The sequence below is a fragment of the Artemia sp. Qi Xiang Cuo genome, chromosome 16 (genome assembly GCF_049724085.1).
Source record: "Artemia sp. Qi Xiang Cuo chromosome 16, ASM4972408v1, whole genome shotgun sequence".
Classification (NCBI taxonomy): domain Eukaryota; kingdom Metazoa; phylum Arthropoda; class Branchiopoda; order Anostraca; family Artemiidae; genus Artemia; species Artemia sp. Qi Xiang Cuo.
Genome location: NC_142809.1, coordinates 53,525,885 through 53,545,834, shown reverse-complemented (window position 1 = coordinate 53,545,834; position 19,950 = coordinate 53,525,885). Strand labels below are relative to the sequence as shown.

Here is a 19,950-nt window from a genome sequence, read left to right as displayed (position 1 = left end):
CAATATTTGTCCACTAGTAACTCTTGAGGAAATATATAAATATAACTCCAAGGGGGTGCAATTTACCCCGAGGGTATAAAAAATGAAAATTACGGGTGAGTTACGAGTGCAACCGTTCCAGACCCACAGAGCCAATTCAATACTATTCCATATTTCCTGATCTTTTTTTCGTTTTTTTCGTTATCTTTTGCTTTTTTGTATTTCTTCTTTAGATTTGTTAATCCTGCCAATTATTTTCAACATGCATGGCTTTCAAAAAGCTGCATGAAAACTTTTTCCACCGTTTTTATGAAAAAAGACAAAAAATTCCGTCGTTATAGATTATTTGTCGAATAACCAATGACAGGTGGATTCCATAGGGGGAGGGGGTAAAAATTTTTTTAAAAATACATCAATTTTTTTATATTCATTTGTGTTGTGTTTTTACGAGTCAGACAAACATTTCAGGGGGGGGGTCAAACCCTCTACCTCCCCCCCCCCCCCTGGATACGGCCTTGATAATATATGACTAGAAAAAGCATTTAGTGAAGTTATACTTGATAAAAACGAAGTTTTGTGATTTTTGTAGTTAGTTTAGAAGGAGAATGCTTCACTGAGATTACCCATCAATTCATTCAGAATTCAACAATGTTCCTTATTTGCTCATGTGCTGGTAAAGCTTTGACTATCATTCACAACTACAATTTCTGAAACAAACTATTAAGTTGTTTTAAGCTCTTTAGCTATTGTATCCATATGCTCTTTCGCTCGTAGTCGAAGAGCATTCAGACTAGAGTTTTGTATTTCTTCATTAAACACCGCTTCTTTCACTTCTGCAATAGACGTTGAAGGTAGTGATCCAGGGTTGCCAATATTGTGCCCAAATTGACCAAAACTTGATCCCATAAGACTTGATAGCCCGTTAAATCCTTGAGGAAGGCCTAAAGATGGCCCTGATGCAATGTAACTTGGGTAGCCAGCTTGTGGGTGTGCCAGAAAGCCAGGAAGGGAGGAAGCAAGGAGAGGAGGAGATAACCAAGATTCTAGACCTATGGGGATGCCGTTTGGTAGAGTTCTTGCGTTGAGTACGCTCGACATTCCAGTTAGATCGTGTTGAAGCTTTCTTAGTTGGTGTGATGCTTCCATCTTCTCTTGGCGTCTCCATTTTGCTCGTCTGTTCTGAAACCAAACCTAGAAAAGAAAGAATAAAATTTAAACACTTTTTTTTTTTTTTTATGTGCGAGATCGTGCATCAACAGTTAATAATTTGAAATCGCTCTTCTTTGGAATTTTGAAGCCAAAACGAGCTCTTTCGTATTTACCACGTTTTACAATTTTTGTCGTAATAATAAACGTATAAATACGTATAGTATTTATGCAACGTATATTATTTACATAAAAAATTATATAAAAAACATATTAAAAAACATTTATAAAACATAACACATATAAAATCATATAACGTATATAAAAACATATATAAAAACGCATAATATTTTCTACAACCTAAAGTTTTATGAGATATATCAAATACATATTTTGTATTTATCAGCCTTAGCTCGAGGTTGTATATTAGCAATGTATTTTACCAAATCCTTCATTGAGATTCTAAAGCCAAAAAAATGTACTTTTGTGTTGAAAACATTTTGCAATTTCTGTTGCAAAAATAAACGATGTTGACAGTTTTTTTGTTTGCAGGGATTTTTTTACACTTTTTTAGCCTTAAGATTTTTACAACAATCTACTTTACAACTTCGAGCTTATCATAAGATCGCATCTGATTAACATCTTATCATAAGGTGATATGAAGATGAAATCATCATCTTATACGATGATGTCATCAGTGATTTTTTAACCTTAATCTCATTATTTTATCAATATCGGATTCTGCTTGATGTGTACCTTAGCTGTATTTCCTTTTCATTTTAATTTAAGTTGGTTTGCAATCCCAATTTCATGGACCATAGCCCCGAGTTTATTTAAAAAAGTTTCTGAAAAAAAAACTTGGGCTAGGGCTTCAAGTTTGTTCATTTATAGATAAAATAGCTTTTTTTTAAAACTTTTGCACGATTCTTCCTCCCCCTCGCCCAAGATGGGGCTTCTACGTCTTTGATTAAATACCCGGTTAACAAACTTATATTTCTTTATTTATTTCTTATTTCTTTTTTTTTAGATTTTTGTTTCACTTCTTTATTACACCAGCAAGAGACGGGACGATATCAGGGCGAAAAGACAGGATAGAAAATTTATGAGGTTAGTAGTACCATGAAAAGGTACTAACACAGGGAGAGGGGGCAAGTTTGCAAATGTCTCTGTAGTTATTCTAGTTGATTTCATTATCTTGGTATATAATATCAGATGTTTATTAACCCTATTTTGATAAAACACAAAAGCGATTACTGCCAGGGAAAATTACCCTGAGCTGCTGGTTCATAGAAGGCTACAGGGTTACAGGGTATGAAGGGCTAAAGGGTATTAAGGGCACTTTTTTGATTTGAGAATAATATGCAGAGAAATGAATTATGTTATGCTTTATTGATGTTTGATTTGTTCTTTTTTTTACTATTTTTTTTCTTCTTTTTTTATCTCAGTAAGTAATTGGCTATTGTTCTCTGAGTTTGTGATCCGTATACTCCCCTAATTTCAGGCCAAGGAGTCTTGGGAGGGGGGGGGCCAAGCACAGTGTATTATTGTTTGTGTATTGTTATTGTTTGTGTTTGTGTATTGAATAATCTATTGAGTTTGTATCCTATTTCTGCTTGTGGGAAAATTTATATCAGAAATTTCATTCTTTAAAAATAAAATGAGTTGAAAAGGATATAGAGGGAAGGGCACAAAGAAATTTGTCCCAGAGCTCTATATTGGCTCTCGGTGACTCTGCTGACATCAGTACCTATATGATTTTTAGTGTGGTAGGTGTCAAAAAGAACCCAACTCCTGATTATCCGCAGTCCGCACCGAGGACGGTTGAGTGGAAATCTCGACGGAAATATTTGCTTTCTTCTCTCTTTTTTTCACCGTTTGTGATTTACTTCGTTTTATCTTTGTTCTCCTTTTTTATCTTTGGGACGGGGGTCAGTGGCGTGACTGTAAGCTTAGCCAGAGACGACCCAGCTTTAAATGGGTACCTGGAGAAATCTGGGGAAGGTAAACAGGAAGGTTGTGTGAAAGCACAGGATGGTTGGCCCCCAACCCCCCATTGCACTTCCTGGCTGAAAGGCCAAGAAACGGAGATCAGCACCGCCGGTAGGGACTGTAAAGTCCAAGGCTGTATTTTTCTTTTCTTTTTTCTGCTTCTTCTTGTGTTTCTGAAAGTTGCAGCCTCATTTGCAAACTTTCAGTTTTATTCCTATCTATATATTACGCAAATAAACAGGAATATTAGAGAGCATAGAATTTCGTTCTTTAGATGTTCCTTTAAATCACAGTTTTATACGAATTCACCATAAGAGAAACTTCAAACTTATCAACACCAAATCTTTATTGAATTTGGGATAGCCAATCACCAAGCTTGTTATTCCCCCTCTTCTCAGTTAAATGGAAACATAAACCTTTTGGAAACTGCATCAAGCTAATAGGGACCGATTGTGAATTGTTGCAAAAGAAATACTATTGATACGTTAATGGATGGTAAGTGGGCTGATACAATCTGAGCGCGAGGGTTGAAAATCTATGCACCTTTGACGGTTTGATGTACCGACATTAAGCGACAATTATGTTGTATCAGCTTGACTTTTGAGAAGCTCAAGGAATTAATAAGCTTAAAATCAAATATTAAACAATCCTTTTGGAAGGCCAATTGGTCAAGTCCAAGCAATAAACAACATGCAAGATTAAAATGAAGATTCACAGCTAAATTATTTTTCAAGCACGAGAGGGGGTTACGAAATTTGCCCGTTTTGTTTTTTCAGTCAAATGAAGGGAAAAGATGAAAATCTTACCCTGTTTGCCACCCCCTCCACTTGGATGGCCAAGCATTAATCAGAAAAATGTCCATTATTCATTTTTAAAGAACACGTGTCTTAACTTGCTGGTAAATTTTTCGTTATACCCCTGGATGCCTTTTTTTTATGTACCGGTTGACGGTTTTGACGGTTTGACACCTTTGACGGTTTGATGTACCGACATTAAGCGACAATTATGTTGTATCAGCTTGACTTTTGAAAAGCTCAAGGAATTAATAAGCTTAAAATCAAATATTAAACAATCTTTTTGGAAGGCCAATTGGTCAAGTCCAAGCAATAAACAACATGCAAGATTAAAATGAAGATTCACAGCTAAATTATTTTTCAAGCACGGAGGGTTTTTTTTCAGTCATATGAGGGGAAAAGATAAAAATCTTACCCTGTTTACCACCCCCTCCACTTGGATGGCCAAGCATTAATCAGAAAAATGCCCATTATTTATTTTTAAAGAACACGTGTCTTAACTTGCTGGGAAATTTTTCGTTATTCATATTATTGACTTACGAATAAAATAAATACCTCTGGATTCCTTTTTTTATGCTCTTTCAAAATATAATAATCATTTTAGTCGGAAATGAATTTTACCCCCATCCCTATATAAACCAATTCAGGGTATGTATTTGAACGTTAGGGGGGTGGGGGTAAATCTTATTTCTGATGTAAATCAAAGGTAGGTTTAAACTCCCCCCCCCCTAATATGCAAATATATACCCTGAATTGGTATATATAAGGATGGGGGGAGGGGGGTAAAATTCATTTCCGACAAAAATGATTATCATATTTCGAAAGAGCACAAAAAAAGGCATCGAGCGGTATGTTTAATTTATTCATAAGTCAATTTTATGAATAACGAAAAATTTACCTATTTGCTTGTGTTTTCATCTGAGGGTATATGTTCTAACAGACTATATATAACTACGGACTTTCCCCACTTGGCTAAATGCCTAAAAAAACTTTTTTTTATGTTTATTCCAAATAAGTAAGTCAAAGTAGTTTAATGAAGGCCATAGAAAATTAGTAGCTTAGTAAATGTTTGCCTAATTGATCATTAGCTAAAAAGAGTCCAAAAGCAGTAGCACCTCCTCTAAAGACGGTGTTTAGGATTGAACCTCTCGCCAATTCTTAGCCAGTTCAAAAAATAAGTTTTGCTATGCTTTTTTGGGCCTTTCTTGCTTTTTACTCACAGTTCATCACCATGAACGATTGTATACAACTGTGAAAAACAAGGCTTTTCTATTCCATAATCAATTCATTAGAATTACGAAATTGAGTTAAGTACAAGAGCTATGAAACATGCCCATCGAAAATCATTAGCTTAAGAAAAGATTTCCTATCGTTTTGTCTCCTTATAATGCTCCTCATCTAATTTTTATTGATTCAAATGCAGAACAGAAGTAGAGAAGAAGCGTTGTTTTGAATATAAAGGTGCAAGTAATTCCAAAAAGCAAATTACTAAATTAATTATAATTTTCATTTAAAAGTCACAAATACAAAATAATATAAAATCATGGACATCCATTAGTTCGCAAGAGGCGTCAACCATGCTCACCTTGAAATCTGATAAATAAACTAGGACGTTAAAACTGCACACAAAATGCCTATAATTGTTCATTTTTGGTTACTATGGGCCGGAGTTAGCTGCTTTGTAAGTTGCAGCTATGATGCAAAGGCTCCTCTAAGCGTTTTTTGGGGTTGTCTGTTGACAAATAGCGAGTGTTTTAAGAATTCATTCATAGTACAAATATCCGTGGTACCGTTGTGGAAATTACTCACATCGAACTGGAACAAGTCTTCGGAAGCATGTTGAGATGTGTTAATTTGCGTATCGAGGTTCATGATGAACAAGTTCAACACCTCTTAACTATTTAACGTGCAAGATATTGTTATTCAATATTCTGCATTTTTTACTTTGAACCCAAAATTATACGGGTAGATGGGTAGATATTTGTTCAAATAGAATCTACGATCAATAATGAGCAATAAACAATTAGAGCACATACATGATCAACCCTCGCAAGGCTGTTTGACCGGGACTGCATTGAGAAAGAAAAACAAACAACAAACAAACCAGACAAATACACACCCACACTAACTGAAGAATGACACCCAGCCACGCTAAAACTGACTACCCACCGAAAACCAAGCCGAAGCAAAGTATACCGTACACACACAATAAAACACACAATTCTAACTTGGCTCAGTGGTATCAACCGTACGGGGCATTAAAAAGGCATGTCTTAATGATAAAAATCAAAAAGATGCAAATTCTACCTTGCTTTTACCTAAGTATTTGTACTTTTATGTTGTACTCATTTTTTTTTTTTTTTTAATAAGTCTGTAGAACAGGGTGACACGGGGCCGCCTTGTGCCTTTTGTTCTGCTGATGTTTTGTTTTTTTACTCCTGATTCATGAACAAGAAAATAAGAAAATTCACTGAATTATGAGGTCCTGTTTGGGCCAGGATTTACCAATAGACCCACTAGGCCCGGGTCTAGGGGGGTCACAATACTAGGGGGTACAAAAAATTATCACTGAGTAATTTTTTTCTTAAGAAAAAATGGACTGATGTGATTTATAGTCAAAGTGCCCTCCGCCACAGCGCTGCCTGTTCGTAGAAAAGTGATTTTAAAACAAAACAGGAATTCCGTGGCCACTTACAAACTGTCAGATGTCTCCCAAGAATGGCAGCTGAGAGTTCGGTATCACCTCTCCCTTTCATTACTTTTGCCCCGTTAGTTGCGCTCTGTTCAGTGCTTCCACTGTCCCCGAGTTTTCTGGGATTTCCCCGAAAATCTTACAAAAACAGAGCGGCAAAGACTCCTGGGCCTAGAATCGTCAAAGCCTTAAATTCGATCCTGGTCCTGTTCGGTCAAAATAATCCAGTTGGGTCAAATGAAAACAAACATTTATTAACCTTTCATTAAAGCCTAAGAATTTTAGTTAAAGCCTATATGAATTTGATAATTTCAACAAATTCATTTCAAATTCAATTTCAGTCTTCTTCTTTTTATTTGACATCAAATTTTTTCACCACTACTTGAAGATGGAATACTATTTAGAAAAGTCTATGATTTTCGGATAGGAATTTAATGCAAAACCAAATGGGATAATTGAATAAAAGGGAATGAAAGGGGTTAAAAGTGGGCTCTTGATTCCGCAAAATTGAGTTTTGAGTTCATCACTATGAAAAGCTTGTTATGTTCGTATTGTCTTATTCAGCCATCTGTCTTTTTAAATCAGTTATTTAATCGAGCAGATGTGTACAACGTATCAAAAATAATACTGAGAAATACGTTCTTTCTTTAAAACGATCAACTTGAGTTTCATGCTACCCTACTCAATATTTAAAGAAGTACTTTATCAAACCCCAACTTTCGATTAAGGCCAGTTTTGGCAATCCAAAAATTCAGTTGCAAAATCCTCTTAATTAGAGTAGGCTCTTATTTTGTACTGTTCATTTGAGACAATAAATAAAAGTTCAAATGGGGATAAAATCCTTTTAATAGACAGTGATGATGATAACAGTGGTAGAAATTCACAAAAATACCAGATATTTCGGTCATATTTGCAGTGACCGTCATCAGTAGTAAAACTGAAAACTGAGAATTCGAGACATTTTTTTAGAAAATTTTTAGGTAGTACATTAGTTTAAAAAAAAGCCAAAAAAATGTACAAGAATCTCGCAGGCTCTGACGATATACTGCTACACGGCACAAAGCTGTTTTGGAAAAATAGTAATTTTTTTCTAAAAAAAGGAAAATAACAAGGGACAGCTTCTAAAGTTGTGAGTTTCTATGCATAATCATGTTTGTGCTGAAGAAAAGCAGAGCGTCCTTGGATGGAACAGGAGGAGGTCACAAGAACACATTTCACGGCAATATCAACTCCTCGGGATGGAGTAAAAAGAAAGCTCTGAACAGTGGAGGTGAAGGAGAAGCGTACGCAGCTGTGATGGTCTATGTTCACTTGAAAATATGATGAATTATCAGCATTAGCAGTTGTATATAATTTATTTAAATAACATATCTTAACTATCATACATCAAAGTCAAGATTTTAGACAAACCTATAAATAAAACTGAAAATGTCATGGCCGGATCGAAAATTGCTGAAAACTGAGCTCATGCTCGACACCTTCAGATCAATGCATTTGATAAAAGCAACTACGACATAAAAATTACGCCGAACAGTGGCATCAATTGGGAGGGGGAAACAGACATGTCCCCTTTCCAATTGTGCCCTCCCCCTGAGATTTCAAAAACTAAGTTTGGTACTTGTTAAGAATCCAGAAACTCACAAGAAGTGAAGTTTCGTTAATGCTAATGAAATAATACAAAATGGGATGAAAATATAATAATTAAGAAACAAATGTGGGCTATATATTTGCACATTAGGTGGGGTGGGGGTAAAACACAACATATATTAGATACGTAACCTAACCTAACCTAGGTACCTTTTTTGCCCCTTCAACCCCAAAAAACTAAACTTTAAATCTTTGTCACGGAGTGAGTAATATCTCACATCTAGCGGAAATCTGTTTTTCATTAAGCATCTCGGTCTTTTCCGATGCACTTTCCCGTGTGTTTCTGGATTCTTAACAAGTACCCTAAGTTTTAATTTTTTTTTTAAAATTTAATAATGCCTTTTTTGTATTTTTATTGAAAAATGAAAAGACTAAATTTACCCCCCCCCCCCTAGGTCTTGAAAGTTACAGTTGCCCCAATCCTCCCCTATAGTTTTTGAATTGATACCACTGGCATTGAAAGGGACTACCATTGGAACTTTCCAAATCTGTGTCCCAGAGCAAATAAGCATGTTATTACCGACTATTGAGCGGATTGCAAGGTTGCAATAAGTATATTAGCTTCTAACCAACAGCATTGCCCTTCACTATGACAAAGCCATGAAGCAAATTCTATCAACAGAGAGGTTTCCCGAAAAAAAAATTGGCCTTTTTTTTCTGACACCATTTTTAAGTAGCCTTCAATGACAATGCTAACAGAAGTTACCATAATGCCTATTTGGACTTTGAAGTGCAAATACCATTTTCTGGAAGAAATATCTATGTGTATAGGCCATATATTATTTTTACAAATAAAATATAGGTTATTATATCCAGAAAATGGTTTCCGTTTAAAATGTGTTTATAATGTATTTACTGTCAAAATTGACACGATTTGGACAGTTTCAGTAACCTCAATTTTGGCACGTTTACGTAAAGTTTGTAGCTTTATTGACGTCACATTAATGGCAAGTTTACGGTAAGATTATGATAATTACACAAAAGTTTTGACTTTTCCAAACTTTTCCATGCGCTTTATCAGGGTTCTGGGAAACAAGACTCCCAATACCTTTCTAAAATAATTTCTTCATACAGACAAATTTGATTTGTGCTTTCTAGTCCGTGATTTATCAAAAGGAGAGGGGAAGATTTCTTTTCACATTCGTGTTAGCATGTTTGTAGAGGATTAGTCGCTTAATGACTAGCTATATTGGTCATCGCTACGGATTTATCCTGTGATAGTATATTTTTTATTGGTTCGTATCCTCTGTAAATCCCCAAATTCTGCGTCAGTTGTTTTTGTTCCCGTGTTGCTATCTTCATAATCGTTAGCGTGATATTTTCAAATTGAAATGTTTTATTACATGATTTAGGATACTTTAAGAGATTTGATGCTCCTATGAAACAATAAATTCGACTTAAATTTGATATTTGTTCTAGTCTTGAAGCCTAATCTAGATCCCTGCGACTGCTAAACATGCACCGACTGAGCTGATGAGACTTCATATAGGTGATCAGGCTCGAAACGAGGCCTCGGGATCTCTGAGTAGGGGGAAAAAGTTTATTTAAAGTTGGGGTTGAAAGGGGAAGAAATAAAATGGATTTTGAATTTAAGGGAAGGGTCAATTGATATTAGGGAAAGGGAGAGAAAATTTAGGGGTCATAGTGTTAACCCAGTCTCTTGTCCGATGTGTGGGGAAGATGATGAGGATATTTCTAATTTTTGGGGGAATTGTAAAGAATTGGCGGATCTGAGAAATGACTGTTTTTCGTCAGTGTTGACAGATAGAAGATGGGTGGAAGGGATTGTAGGGTCACGAGTTAAAATGGCATTAAGGAATTTGGCTAAGTATGTTGATGAAGGGCTGATAAATCCTGAAAGATGTATCTCTTTATAAATATTTTCGTGGAGATTCATATATAAGTACGTTTTTTCTTTTTAATTTGTTTGTGTTTTTTTGTTATGTTTAAGTTCTGTTTTTTTTCCTATGGCCCGATGGCTTTTTTCGGAAATAAATACACACATACATACATATAGTCACGTCGAAAAACAAAACTATGACAAAAAAATTGGTGGTCTTTTCGCAAGATAATAATAAATCTCATAATGAGGCAATGCTGTTTAAGGAGTTTTGTTCGGGGATGGAGGTAGAAAAAACTTAAAAAAACACATCAAAAAATTTGCATATATGCATATTTGTTGCATTTTTACGAGCCAGACAGAACTCTGAGGGGGGGGGGGTTAAATTCGGTACCCCCTCTCTGAATATGGCCTTGCAGTGAGGTTAAATCAATCCTAAAGCTCTTGCCACCACGCAAGATTAAGGTAAAGGTAAAACAAAGTGATTCGATAGTGAATGTACAATAAAGGTAAAAGGGCAAAATAGCAATGGGCAAAGTTCATAACTTGCTGCCCTTTCCCTGGGACTGTGGGGGGTTAAGTCATCCTCAAAGAAATAATTATTAGATTTTTTCCACTATTCTGAAAAAAATAGCTATCTCAAAATTTTGATCAGGTGACTTTGGGGAAAATGAGCATGGGAGGGGGGCTAGCTGCCCTCCAATATTTTTGATTACTTAAAAGGCACTAGAACTTTGTATTTCCGATCAAATGAGCCCTCTCCTGATCGTCTACGACCACTGCTTCGAGATGATCACCCCTGGGAAAAATACAAATAAAGACGCATTCGTGATCTTTCTTCTAAAAAAAAAAAAAAAAAGCAAAATTCCACATTTTTGTACATAGGAGCTAGAAACCTCTACAGTAGAGTTATTTGGTATGCTGAATCTGGAGGAGTGATTTTTGTTAAGATCGATTGATGTTTGGAGGGGTTTTTCCCCCTTTTTCAAAAATTAGACAAATTTTTTCAGGGTCGTAACTTTGGATGAGTACCAATGAGCTTTACATATTTTGAATAAGCATCAAAATTCCATTCTCTTGATGCATATTTTGTTATCAAAACTCTGTTTCACAGAGTTTTGGTTACTATTGAGCCGCATCGCTCCTTACTTACAGTTAGTCACTACGAACTGTTTGAAAGAAACACGAAAAAACTGACTTCGCTAATCAATTTAGTATGAATATTTGATCAAAAAGAGGTATTGCCTCTGCCAAAATTATTGACTGTTGATAATTTGCGTCGCTTGGAAGATGAAATATTTTCTTTTTTTGTCATTTTGTAGGAATGCAGGAGTGAACGTTTAAGCTGAAACCATTTATAGAGTATTTTCTTAGGGAATTACAGATTTCTAAGGGGTAAACACTCATAACGTCTGGTTTAAAAAGAATTTTTGGACGTCCGAAAGAAATCAAGAACTGCTCTTTGATAAGAGTGCTTGAACATTTTCAAAAGAATAACAAAATATTTATGACCAACCTGAACTCTTACTTCTGGCAATTGAACTTTCATCGCCAACTCCTCTCTACTATAAACGTCAGGATAATGCGATTTTTCGAAAGCTCTTTCGAGTTCATGAAGCTGATATGTTGTGAATGTTGTGCGATTCCTTCGATGTTTCTTCACTTGCTTAGAATCATTGGGGCTATTGTCTGCTAAAGATTCGCAATCTGATAACGAACAGTCAGGTTGGGTTAAATCAGGAGAATGTACTGATCTATGTGGAGAAACTAAAGAGGAATACAGATGGTTAATTTAAGCAATTTAATCTACACACATGTAATAAAAAGTACGATATTTAATTATATTCTGGGTAACAATTAAAGGCTGAATATTATGAAAAATTGGTTCGAATGTTACAAAATATAAATGTAACTACAAAAAATGGGAAAGGAGACAAAATGTCAGATTGTTCTCACATCAAACACATCTTCTACCGAAAAAAAGTGAATAAGATCTTTGGATCGTGTAAACAATCATAAAAATTATGCAATCTATAAATTGGCAAATAATTTGCGAAAAATAAGCGTATTCTTTCTTTTCAATGTTTCATTAAATATCCTCTTGCCACGTTTTTTCTTTAAATAATTCTTTTTTTTTTACTCCTCCCTCCACTTGACTAAGGCTAATGCTGAGAGCGAATCAAAATTCTTCGTATGTGTCCACTTTTTACCTTTTTTTGAGATTTTGTATTTTAAAATCAGGTGACAACTGGAAACCTTGCTATTCAAATTTTGCAGAGTCAACTAAAGGACCCCCTTCTAAGCCCGGTGATAGTCACCAAAGATAACCGCCTATATTTCTTTACAGTATGTTCTCTTCTGCATAGCTAATTTACAGTGGTATATGTATAACGGAAAATGTTCAATACTTGCTCACATTGATATATTTTACCGTTTTATAGTCGGTTTGTGTGTTTTATTACATATTGGAACTTCTTAAATACACTCTTAAAGCCGGGGTGAGATAGCCTATTTCATTAAATCAGAGAGGAAAATTCGTTAAATAGTCTTAATTCCGGCAACTTCTACGAAAAGAGGTCTAATTTAGGCATGTAAGGAGGAGTTTACTTGGGAAAGGGGGTAAGGTTATTAAAACCGAAGTAGACAGGTGAGTTAGTCAAAAATAAAGTACGATCTCGGAGCAAATCACAGAATTAAAAGATTTTAATGAACCCCCCCCCCCCCAAAAAAAAATGTTTATTTGACTCGTAAAAATGTAGTAAGAATGTATAATAACACATTTTGATGGATTTTTGAGTTTTTTTTAAATAAATACTCCTTAGAAAAAAATCACTCTCCCCCTAGATACGGCCCTTTTTTTGCTACATAATATGAATTCTCTAAAAACTCAAAAAAGCTCAGTATTAAGTAAAGCACTAGTCCTTCAAAATACTATAAATATAGGAAAATATCTGAGTCATTTATAGAATTAAAAAAAGTTAGCCCTATACTGAAAACACAAAAGTTACGGAAAACAGGATACATTTTTAGAAGTAGAAAAGTCCATCAGTAGCCTGCACAAAATGAAAGACTAACATATAAGGCTCTCAACAGTATTAGACCGTTCGTAATATCGACAAGTTTTGGTGCATAATTTAAATTCCCTGAAATCTCAAGCAACCTCATTATTAAGTAAAACACAAGTCCTTCGAAATTCCGCAAATATAGGGATACGTCAGGAGTCACTTTATTTGAGCTAGTTTTGCAGATATAACTTGCATAAACTGCGAAGCAGTAAATTTTGTTATTTTTTAGTTTCAACTTTGCTCGTTACTTCCACCAAAAAAGAAATATATTTTCATTATATTAATTCTTGCTCAAATCTAGGGATTTAGGTATGAATGATAAACCTTAAAAGAAGATCATTGTCTATCAAACTTAGGCTTTGAAACCGAAGAAGTCAACATGAGTTTTTTTAAAATAGGGTATTAAATGTAGGTTTTACTTCTCACCTCTCTATATCTTTTCAACAAAAATGCCCAATTTTCTCACATGAAGAGTCGAGAGGGTATATTACCAGCATTTGCTTTGAAAACTTGCAGATAAAAATTAAACTATCCGTAAAGTATTGCCTATATGAAAAAGACAGAGATTTTAGAAAACTGAGTGATATTATAAGAATTTTAGATGTGCAGTTAATATACTTCACAGATATTCGTACTACTATTATTGCAAGTTTTCTGCCGCAATGCTGAGAAGAATTTTGAGCGCCACATAAGAAAGCAGACTTTCACTTTTTTCACTTCTTGGGCTTCAACATTTTTGGAGTATACAGATGTACTTTTTTTTCTCCGGGGGGCGATTATACTGAATTCGTAGTTGTAAATTTTTGGGATTAGGGCCATTTGGATGAAATTTAAAGTTAAGTATTCTTTAAAGCTAAAAAAAGACAGGCTGCGCCGCAGCAAAACGCCAATTTCCACCATTTTGCCCCTTAATACGAAGTGCGCGCTGGTGTTTTCGTCTATAAACAAATATGTAATTTAGGGAATTAACGGTCATTGTAGACGGTTTAAAACGATCCCAACCCTTATGCCGTTATGCTACAGGATGTGGTACTTTTGTATTATATGGTACACACTCGAGAAGTGAAGTTAGGTTATTCCTAAAGAAACACACAAAAATCTGATGAAGATGTAATTATTTAGTAACAAAATTATGAAAACTACAACAAAAAATCATGGTATGGGGGCCGCACAGAACGCTTTATATTAAATACCTACACCACCCAAAATACCATCTCTATATATTAAATATTTAACAAACTAGGTACTGGTGCATTATGCGGGCCCACCGCTATATACTGTATCAAGGAAACCAGTCAAGAAACCCGTCAAACGGGCTTTTTGAGAGACAGCTATAGATAAATGATTGCAAAGCCGTGGTTTCTCAATGAGTTACAACTTACAACATTTAAAGGATTGTTTTTTGGAGTTTAGGGGGGTAAAAGGTACCTAGGTTAGGTTAGGTTACGTATTTAATATATGCTATGCTTTACCCCCCACCCCTACTCCCCACCCCCAATGTGCAAATATATAGCCCAAATTTGCTTATAAACTATTATATATGCATTCTATTTTATTTTATTTCATTAGCGTTAACCAAACTTGATTTCTTTCGTGGGCCCGCATAATACACCATCACTATAAAACATACCTACAACGTAAATTTCCACTGAGCCTAAGCTAATTTTCTTCATATGCTGATAGGCATAAATCGCTGATTGTTTGATCCGTAGATCCAAATTCTCGATTTTGTATCAAACAGTTCGTGGTAACGAACTGTAATCAAACAGTTCGTGGTAACGAACTGTAAGTAAGGAGCGACCCGGCTCAATGGTAACCGAAACTCTAGAAAACGGGTTTTTGATACCAATAGATATATCAAAAGAATCAGATTTCAATGCTGATTTCAAATATATAAATTTCATCAAGTTTAGTGCTACCCATCAACAGTTACGCGCCTGAGAAAATTTGGCTGATTTTCAAAAAAAGACGGAAAGACCCCCGAAATGTTATAGAACTTTAATAAAAATAACACCATCATATTCAGTGTATCAGAGAACCCTACTGTAGAGGTTTCAAGCTCCTATCTACAAAAATGTGGAATTTTACATTTTTTGCCAGAAGAAAGATCACAGATGCGTGTTTATTTGTTTGTGTGTTTGTTTGTTTGTTTTGTTTTTTTTTCCCAGGGGTGATCGTATCGACCCAGTGGTCCTAGATTATCGTGGGAGGGCTCATTGGAACGGAAATTAAAAGTTCTAGTTCCCTTTTTAAGTAACCAAAAAAAATGGAGGGCAACTAGGCCCCCTCCCACGCTCATTTTTTCCCAAAGTCACCCGATCAACATTTTGAGATAGCCATTTTGTTCAGCAGGGTCGAAAATATGATAAATATGTCTTTTAGGATGACTTAATTCCCCGAAGTTCCCAGAGGGAGGGCTAAAAGTTATGAACTTTACCCAATGTTAACATATAGTATTGTTTATTGGGAAGTATACTTATGTTTTCTGGTGTTTTTTTTTCTGGTTGGGGGTGGGAAGGGTGGGTCGGGGGTTATGTTGGAGGATCTGTTCATAAAGTAAGTTTTCTTTGGGGAAGGGAAATTGCCATGAAGGGGGCGCCGGACTTGCCAGCATTATTTTTTGGTTATTGGGAAGTATACAGCCATTTTCAGGATGGATTTTTTCTGGAGGGGGGGGGGGCTATCCGAGGGGGTTAATCTTGAGAATATGTCCGTGGCGGATGTTTCTTTGGGGTAAGGGAAATTTCTATGAAGGGGGCGCCGGATTTCCAAGCATTATTTAAAAAACGATCAGAAATTAAATAAAAAAAAACAAGTTTTTTCAACTGAAATGTAAGAAGGAATATTAGAACTTAAAACTAACAGAAATTATAACGTATGTGAGGGGGTTCTCCCCAAAGTCAATACCTCGCTCTTTACGCTACAGTTTTTTTTTAGTGCTTTCAAAAGAGCTATAAATAATTTCTGAGACCACACTGGCTAATCATGATAAACAAAAAATCGTGAAGAAAGGAAACGAGGACAATTAACAGCCAGTGAAAAAATTGAAAAATTATGCAAATATTTCGGTCAAGACCTCCGCTTGACCGTCCTCAGTGCAGAATAAAACTGATAAAAATATAAAAACCAAACCTTAAAATAAAAACACCAAACTAAAATTGGACGACCCTTTCCCTTTCACCGTTACTAGGAAAGGGTCGTCCAATTTTAGTTTGGTGTTTTTATTTTAAGGTTTGGTTTTTAAATTTTTATCAGTTTTATTCTGCACTGAGGACGGTCAAGCGGAGGTCTTGACCGAAATATTTGCATAATTTTTCAATTTTTTCACTGGCTGTTAATTGTCCTCGTTTCCTTTCTTCACGATTTTTTGTTTATCAAAAGAGCTATCTATTCTAATTAAACGGCCTTTGTGATTCAGGGGTTTGTGAATAAAATTTTTTTTTAACTTTTAACGTAAAGAGCGTGGTATTGACTAAGGGGAGAACCCCCTCATATACGTAATAACATATACGTAATAAAAAAAAACAATGAAAAAACAAGCGATACGGCTCAATAGTAATCGAAACTTTTAAAAACGGACTTTTGATGGCAATAAATGTATCAAAAGAATGTGTTTATAATGCTGATTCTAAATATATAAATTTTATTAAGTTTAGTATTACTCATCAAAGGCTACGAGCCTGAGAAAATTTACTCGATTTTTTAAAGAGGGGGAAACATCCCCTGCATTAACTAAAAAACGATCAGAAATTAATTAAAAAAAACAAGTTTTTTAAACTGAAAGTAAGGAGCGACATTAAAACTTAAAACGAACAGAAATTATTCCGTGTATGAAAGGGGCTGTCCCCTCCTCAACGCTTCGCTCTTTATGCTAAAGTGTTTTATTGTTTTAAAGAATAAAGTTGTGAGACAGAGTCAAACTTTAGCGTAAAGAGCGAGGCGTTGAGGAGGGGACAGCCCCTTTCATATACGGAATAATTTCTGTTCGTTTTAAGTTTTAATGTCGCTCCTTACTTTCAGTTTAAAAAACTTGTTTTTTTTATTTAATCATGTAAAACACAGGTACCTAGGATGTAGTTTCGCATCAGCTATTAGAGGTAAGGTGATTGGATCATATTGGTGGGGTAGGGCTGAAGCCTCAAAAAATGCATTTTCAAACCTAGATTTTTAAACTGTCTATTAGTAACTATTTAGATCAGTATTGGGAAGATTTCCCCCTACTTCCCTTTAGTTGAGGTATATATTTGCAGTAGCGGATCCAGGGGGAGGGCGAGGGGGCGCGAGCCCCCCTAACGTAGTCTAAAGTAGTGTAATTTACTTAATTGACGCAAGCTTGCGTTAATTAAACTTGCTCCTAACGAAAGTCTATCGAATCAACCTATTTTGTCCCCCCCCTAAAAAAATCCTGGATCCGCCCTTGTATATTTGAGTTAAGCGTGTACTATGGGTGTGGGGGGACTGCTCCCCTCTTATTGCGAAAACGGTGGTTTTAACGAACAGGTAACTTTAAATATTGGATTACTATGATATAAAAGTCAGACACTGAGCGTAAAGAGCGGGGGCTTGATGGGGGCTACAACCCTTTTCACATTTAGGATAGCCCTAAATTTGACGTTAAATAAACTTAAATGAAATAAATGAAAAGATTGTCTCAAATGCGAGTGAAGACCGAAATTTAGTCATAAAAAAGAAACAAGTCATCTGGTATATGGGGTGCTGCCGCGCCTCTCAACCCTCTACTCTTTGTGTTAAACAGAGTTAAAATACAACCCTCTACTCATCTGGTATATGCTGTAGTGCTGCGCCTCTCAAACCTTATTTATTTCAGTGCTTCAAGACTGAATGCTCACAAGAGCAATGTTATAGAAAGTTAACTTTTCTATCACGATGATTTGGGAATGATAATTTTCACTTAGTTACAGTTACGCTAAACAATACAATCTAGTTTTAAAATTAATTCTAAGCTGGGACACATACTAGTTTTTTTCGTCGGTGTGCGGGGGGGGGGGTACTTAATGGAAGGCAAAACCTCACACAAACTAGGACGCTATTGCAACGATAGTGGCTATTATTATGTATATAATTAATGTATATATTATTATGTATCATATATACTATTATTTACTATTATATACACTATAATGTTTCGAAAGCGCATTAAATGATAAATACAATAGTATTTTACTTTCAGGGTGCAAACTAATTCAACATTCTACAAACTTTTCAGATTGTTTTAAGAAAACACTGCTGACAGCGTCAAGTGCGTATCCAGGATTTTTGTTTTTGGAGGCTGTTTTTCTTCAGGGGGGGGGGATGCAAAAAAACTAAAAAAAAGGGAATTTATTATTTATGTTTTTTTACGTTTCTACGAATCGGACAAAAATTGAATGGGAGGGGGGTCAGGTCCAACCCCGTGAGCCGTCCCCTTTCTGGATACGGCCTTGGTCGGCATATATTTATTACGGTCATAAGGAACAATTTATTTTTGTCGTCGTAAATTATAAACTAATTTTTATCTCGGAGAAAGGGGGATGGTCTACGTAAATGTTAAACCTTTAAGGGTAAAGGTGCAGGTAAGAGTAAGGGGAAAAGGGCACAGATGAAGGGCCCGATTGGATTTTTTTGTTGGGCCCTCTCTATGTATTCAATGTTTAAATAAAAATATGTCTGCATAGTAGTTTAAATACGTCAAATAGTTCACATATGCAGTGCAAAATCTCTCTAATATAGGACTATCCCGATTAAATTCAGTAAATGTGACCCTAAGTTTTTACTGGTATCGGTTTTCTATATCATAAAGTATATATTATATAATAACAAACACATTAATAAATCTCATCCAGGAATGCAAACTTAAGATAAATATTTTCCAATTATTTGAATAAATTATAATTTATCCCCTATCTTCAAAAAATTTCAATTTTTTGAATTTCACATTAAATTTCAAATTTTTTTTTTAAATTCAAAAATTTCTACATTAAATTTCAAATTTTTTTTTTTGCTCATTTTGATGGTAATGTGGGACTATTTCAAATGCTGGATCTGATTAGTTCCAATCGCCCTTTATCCGGCCCTGGCCTTTAGGAATGAGACAGGTAAAGTATTCATGATTGTATAGTTTTTAGAATTTCTTTCAAATATGCCCCTGATACACTTCTTATCCGTTAAAAAATTGACGTAAAGTACCTGCTACACTATCTTTATCTTCTTCGCACGTTTCTTCGTTCTTACAATTATTTTCACTAAATATACGACGTTGAACAAGATGGTCTCTGAAACCCAATATAGCGTCTATAGAATACCCAGCGAACTGGGGCTGAGCCAACATATCTTGCTTAACTTTCAACTGGGGATAGACCTCACTATTCCCTTGATTCTTATCTTCATGTAGGGACTGTTTCTCCATTTGTTCAAACTCTGGCATTTTCAATCAAACTGACACTCACAAGAAGTGTTTCCCCTTAAGATGATTCATTCTCAAAATCAAGCTGAGAGGCGTGGCTAATAAATGAGAATGGACCAATAGGAAAGCGCCCTCCTAAGAGGCATTATTCTTTAAGGTGGGAATTGTGAGTGATAATTGTTGGCTTTATTGAGGAGGTTAGAATTGACAGACAAATTGATATCCGTTAGTAAGTAGGTTTGATCATCCATGAGATTGTTTTAGTAATTTGCTATTCTGAGTTAATAAGATTGGAATAGACAACGGTTTTGGTAATACTCGAATGTCACAGCGAGTCCATGTCCTTATAAATTCGATAATCTGCTAGAGAATTACTAGTAATCCCAATAAATTAG

At 35.3% G+C, this 19,950-nt stretch overlaps 1 protein-coding gene across 1 annotated transcript; it reads right to left on the bottom strand.

The window, feature by feature from the left end:
- Positions 1-454: 454 nt before the first annotated feature.
- On the bottom strand, positions 455-19,576 carry LOC148943096 (retinal homeobox protein Rx1-like). The gene is made up of 3 exons (XM_089102203.1): positions 19,339-19,576; positions 11,604-11,854; positions 455-1,170 (listed from the first exon to the last, which is right to left on the bottom strand). Exons 1-3 carry the CDS (start codon positions 19,574-19,576, stop codon positions 700-702), a joined length of 960 nt encoding a protein of 319 aa, XP_088958329.1. The 3' UTR covers positions 455-699.
- Between the last annotated feature and the right edge of the window lie 374 nt (positions 19,577-19,950).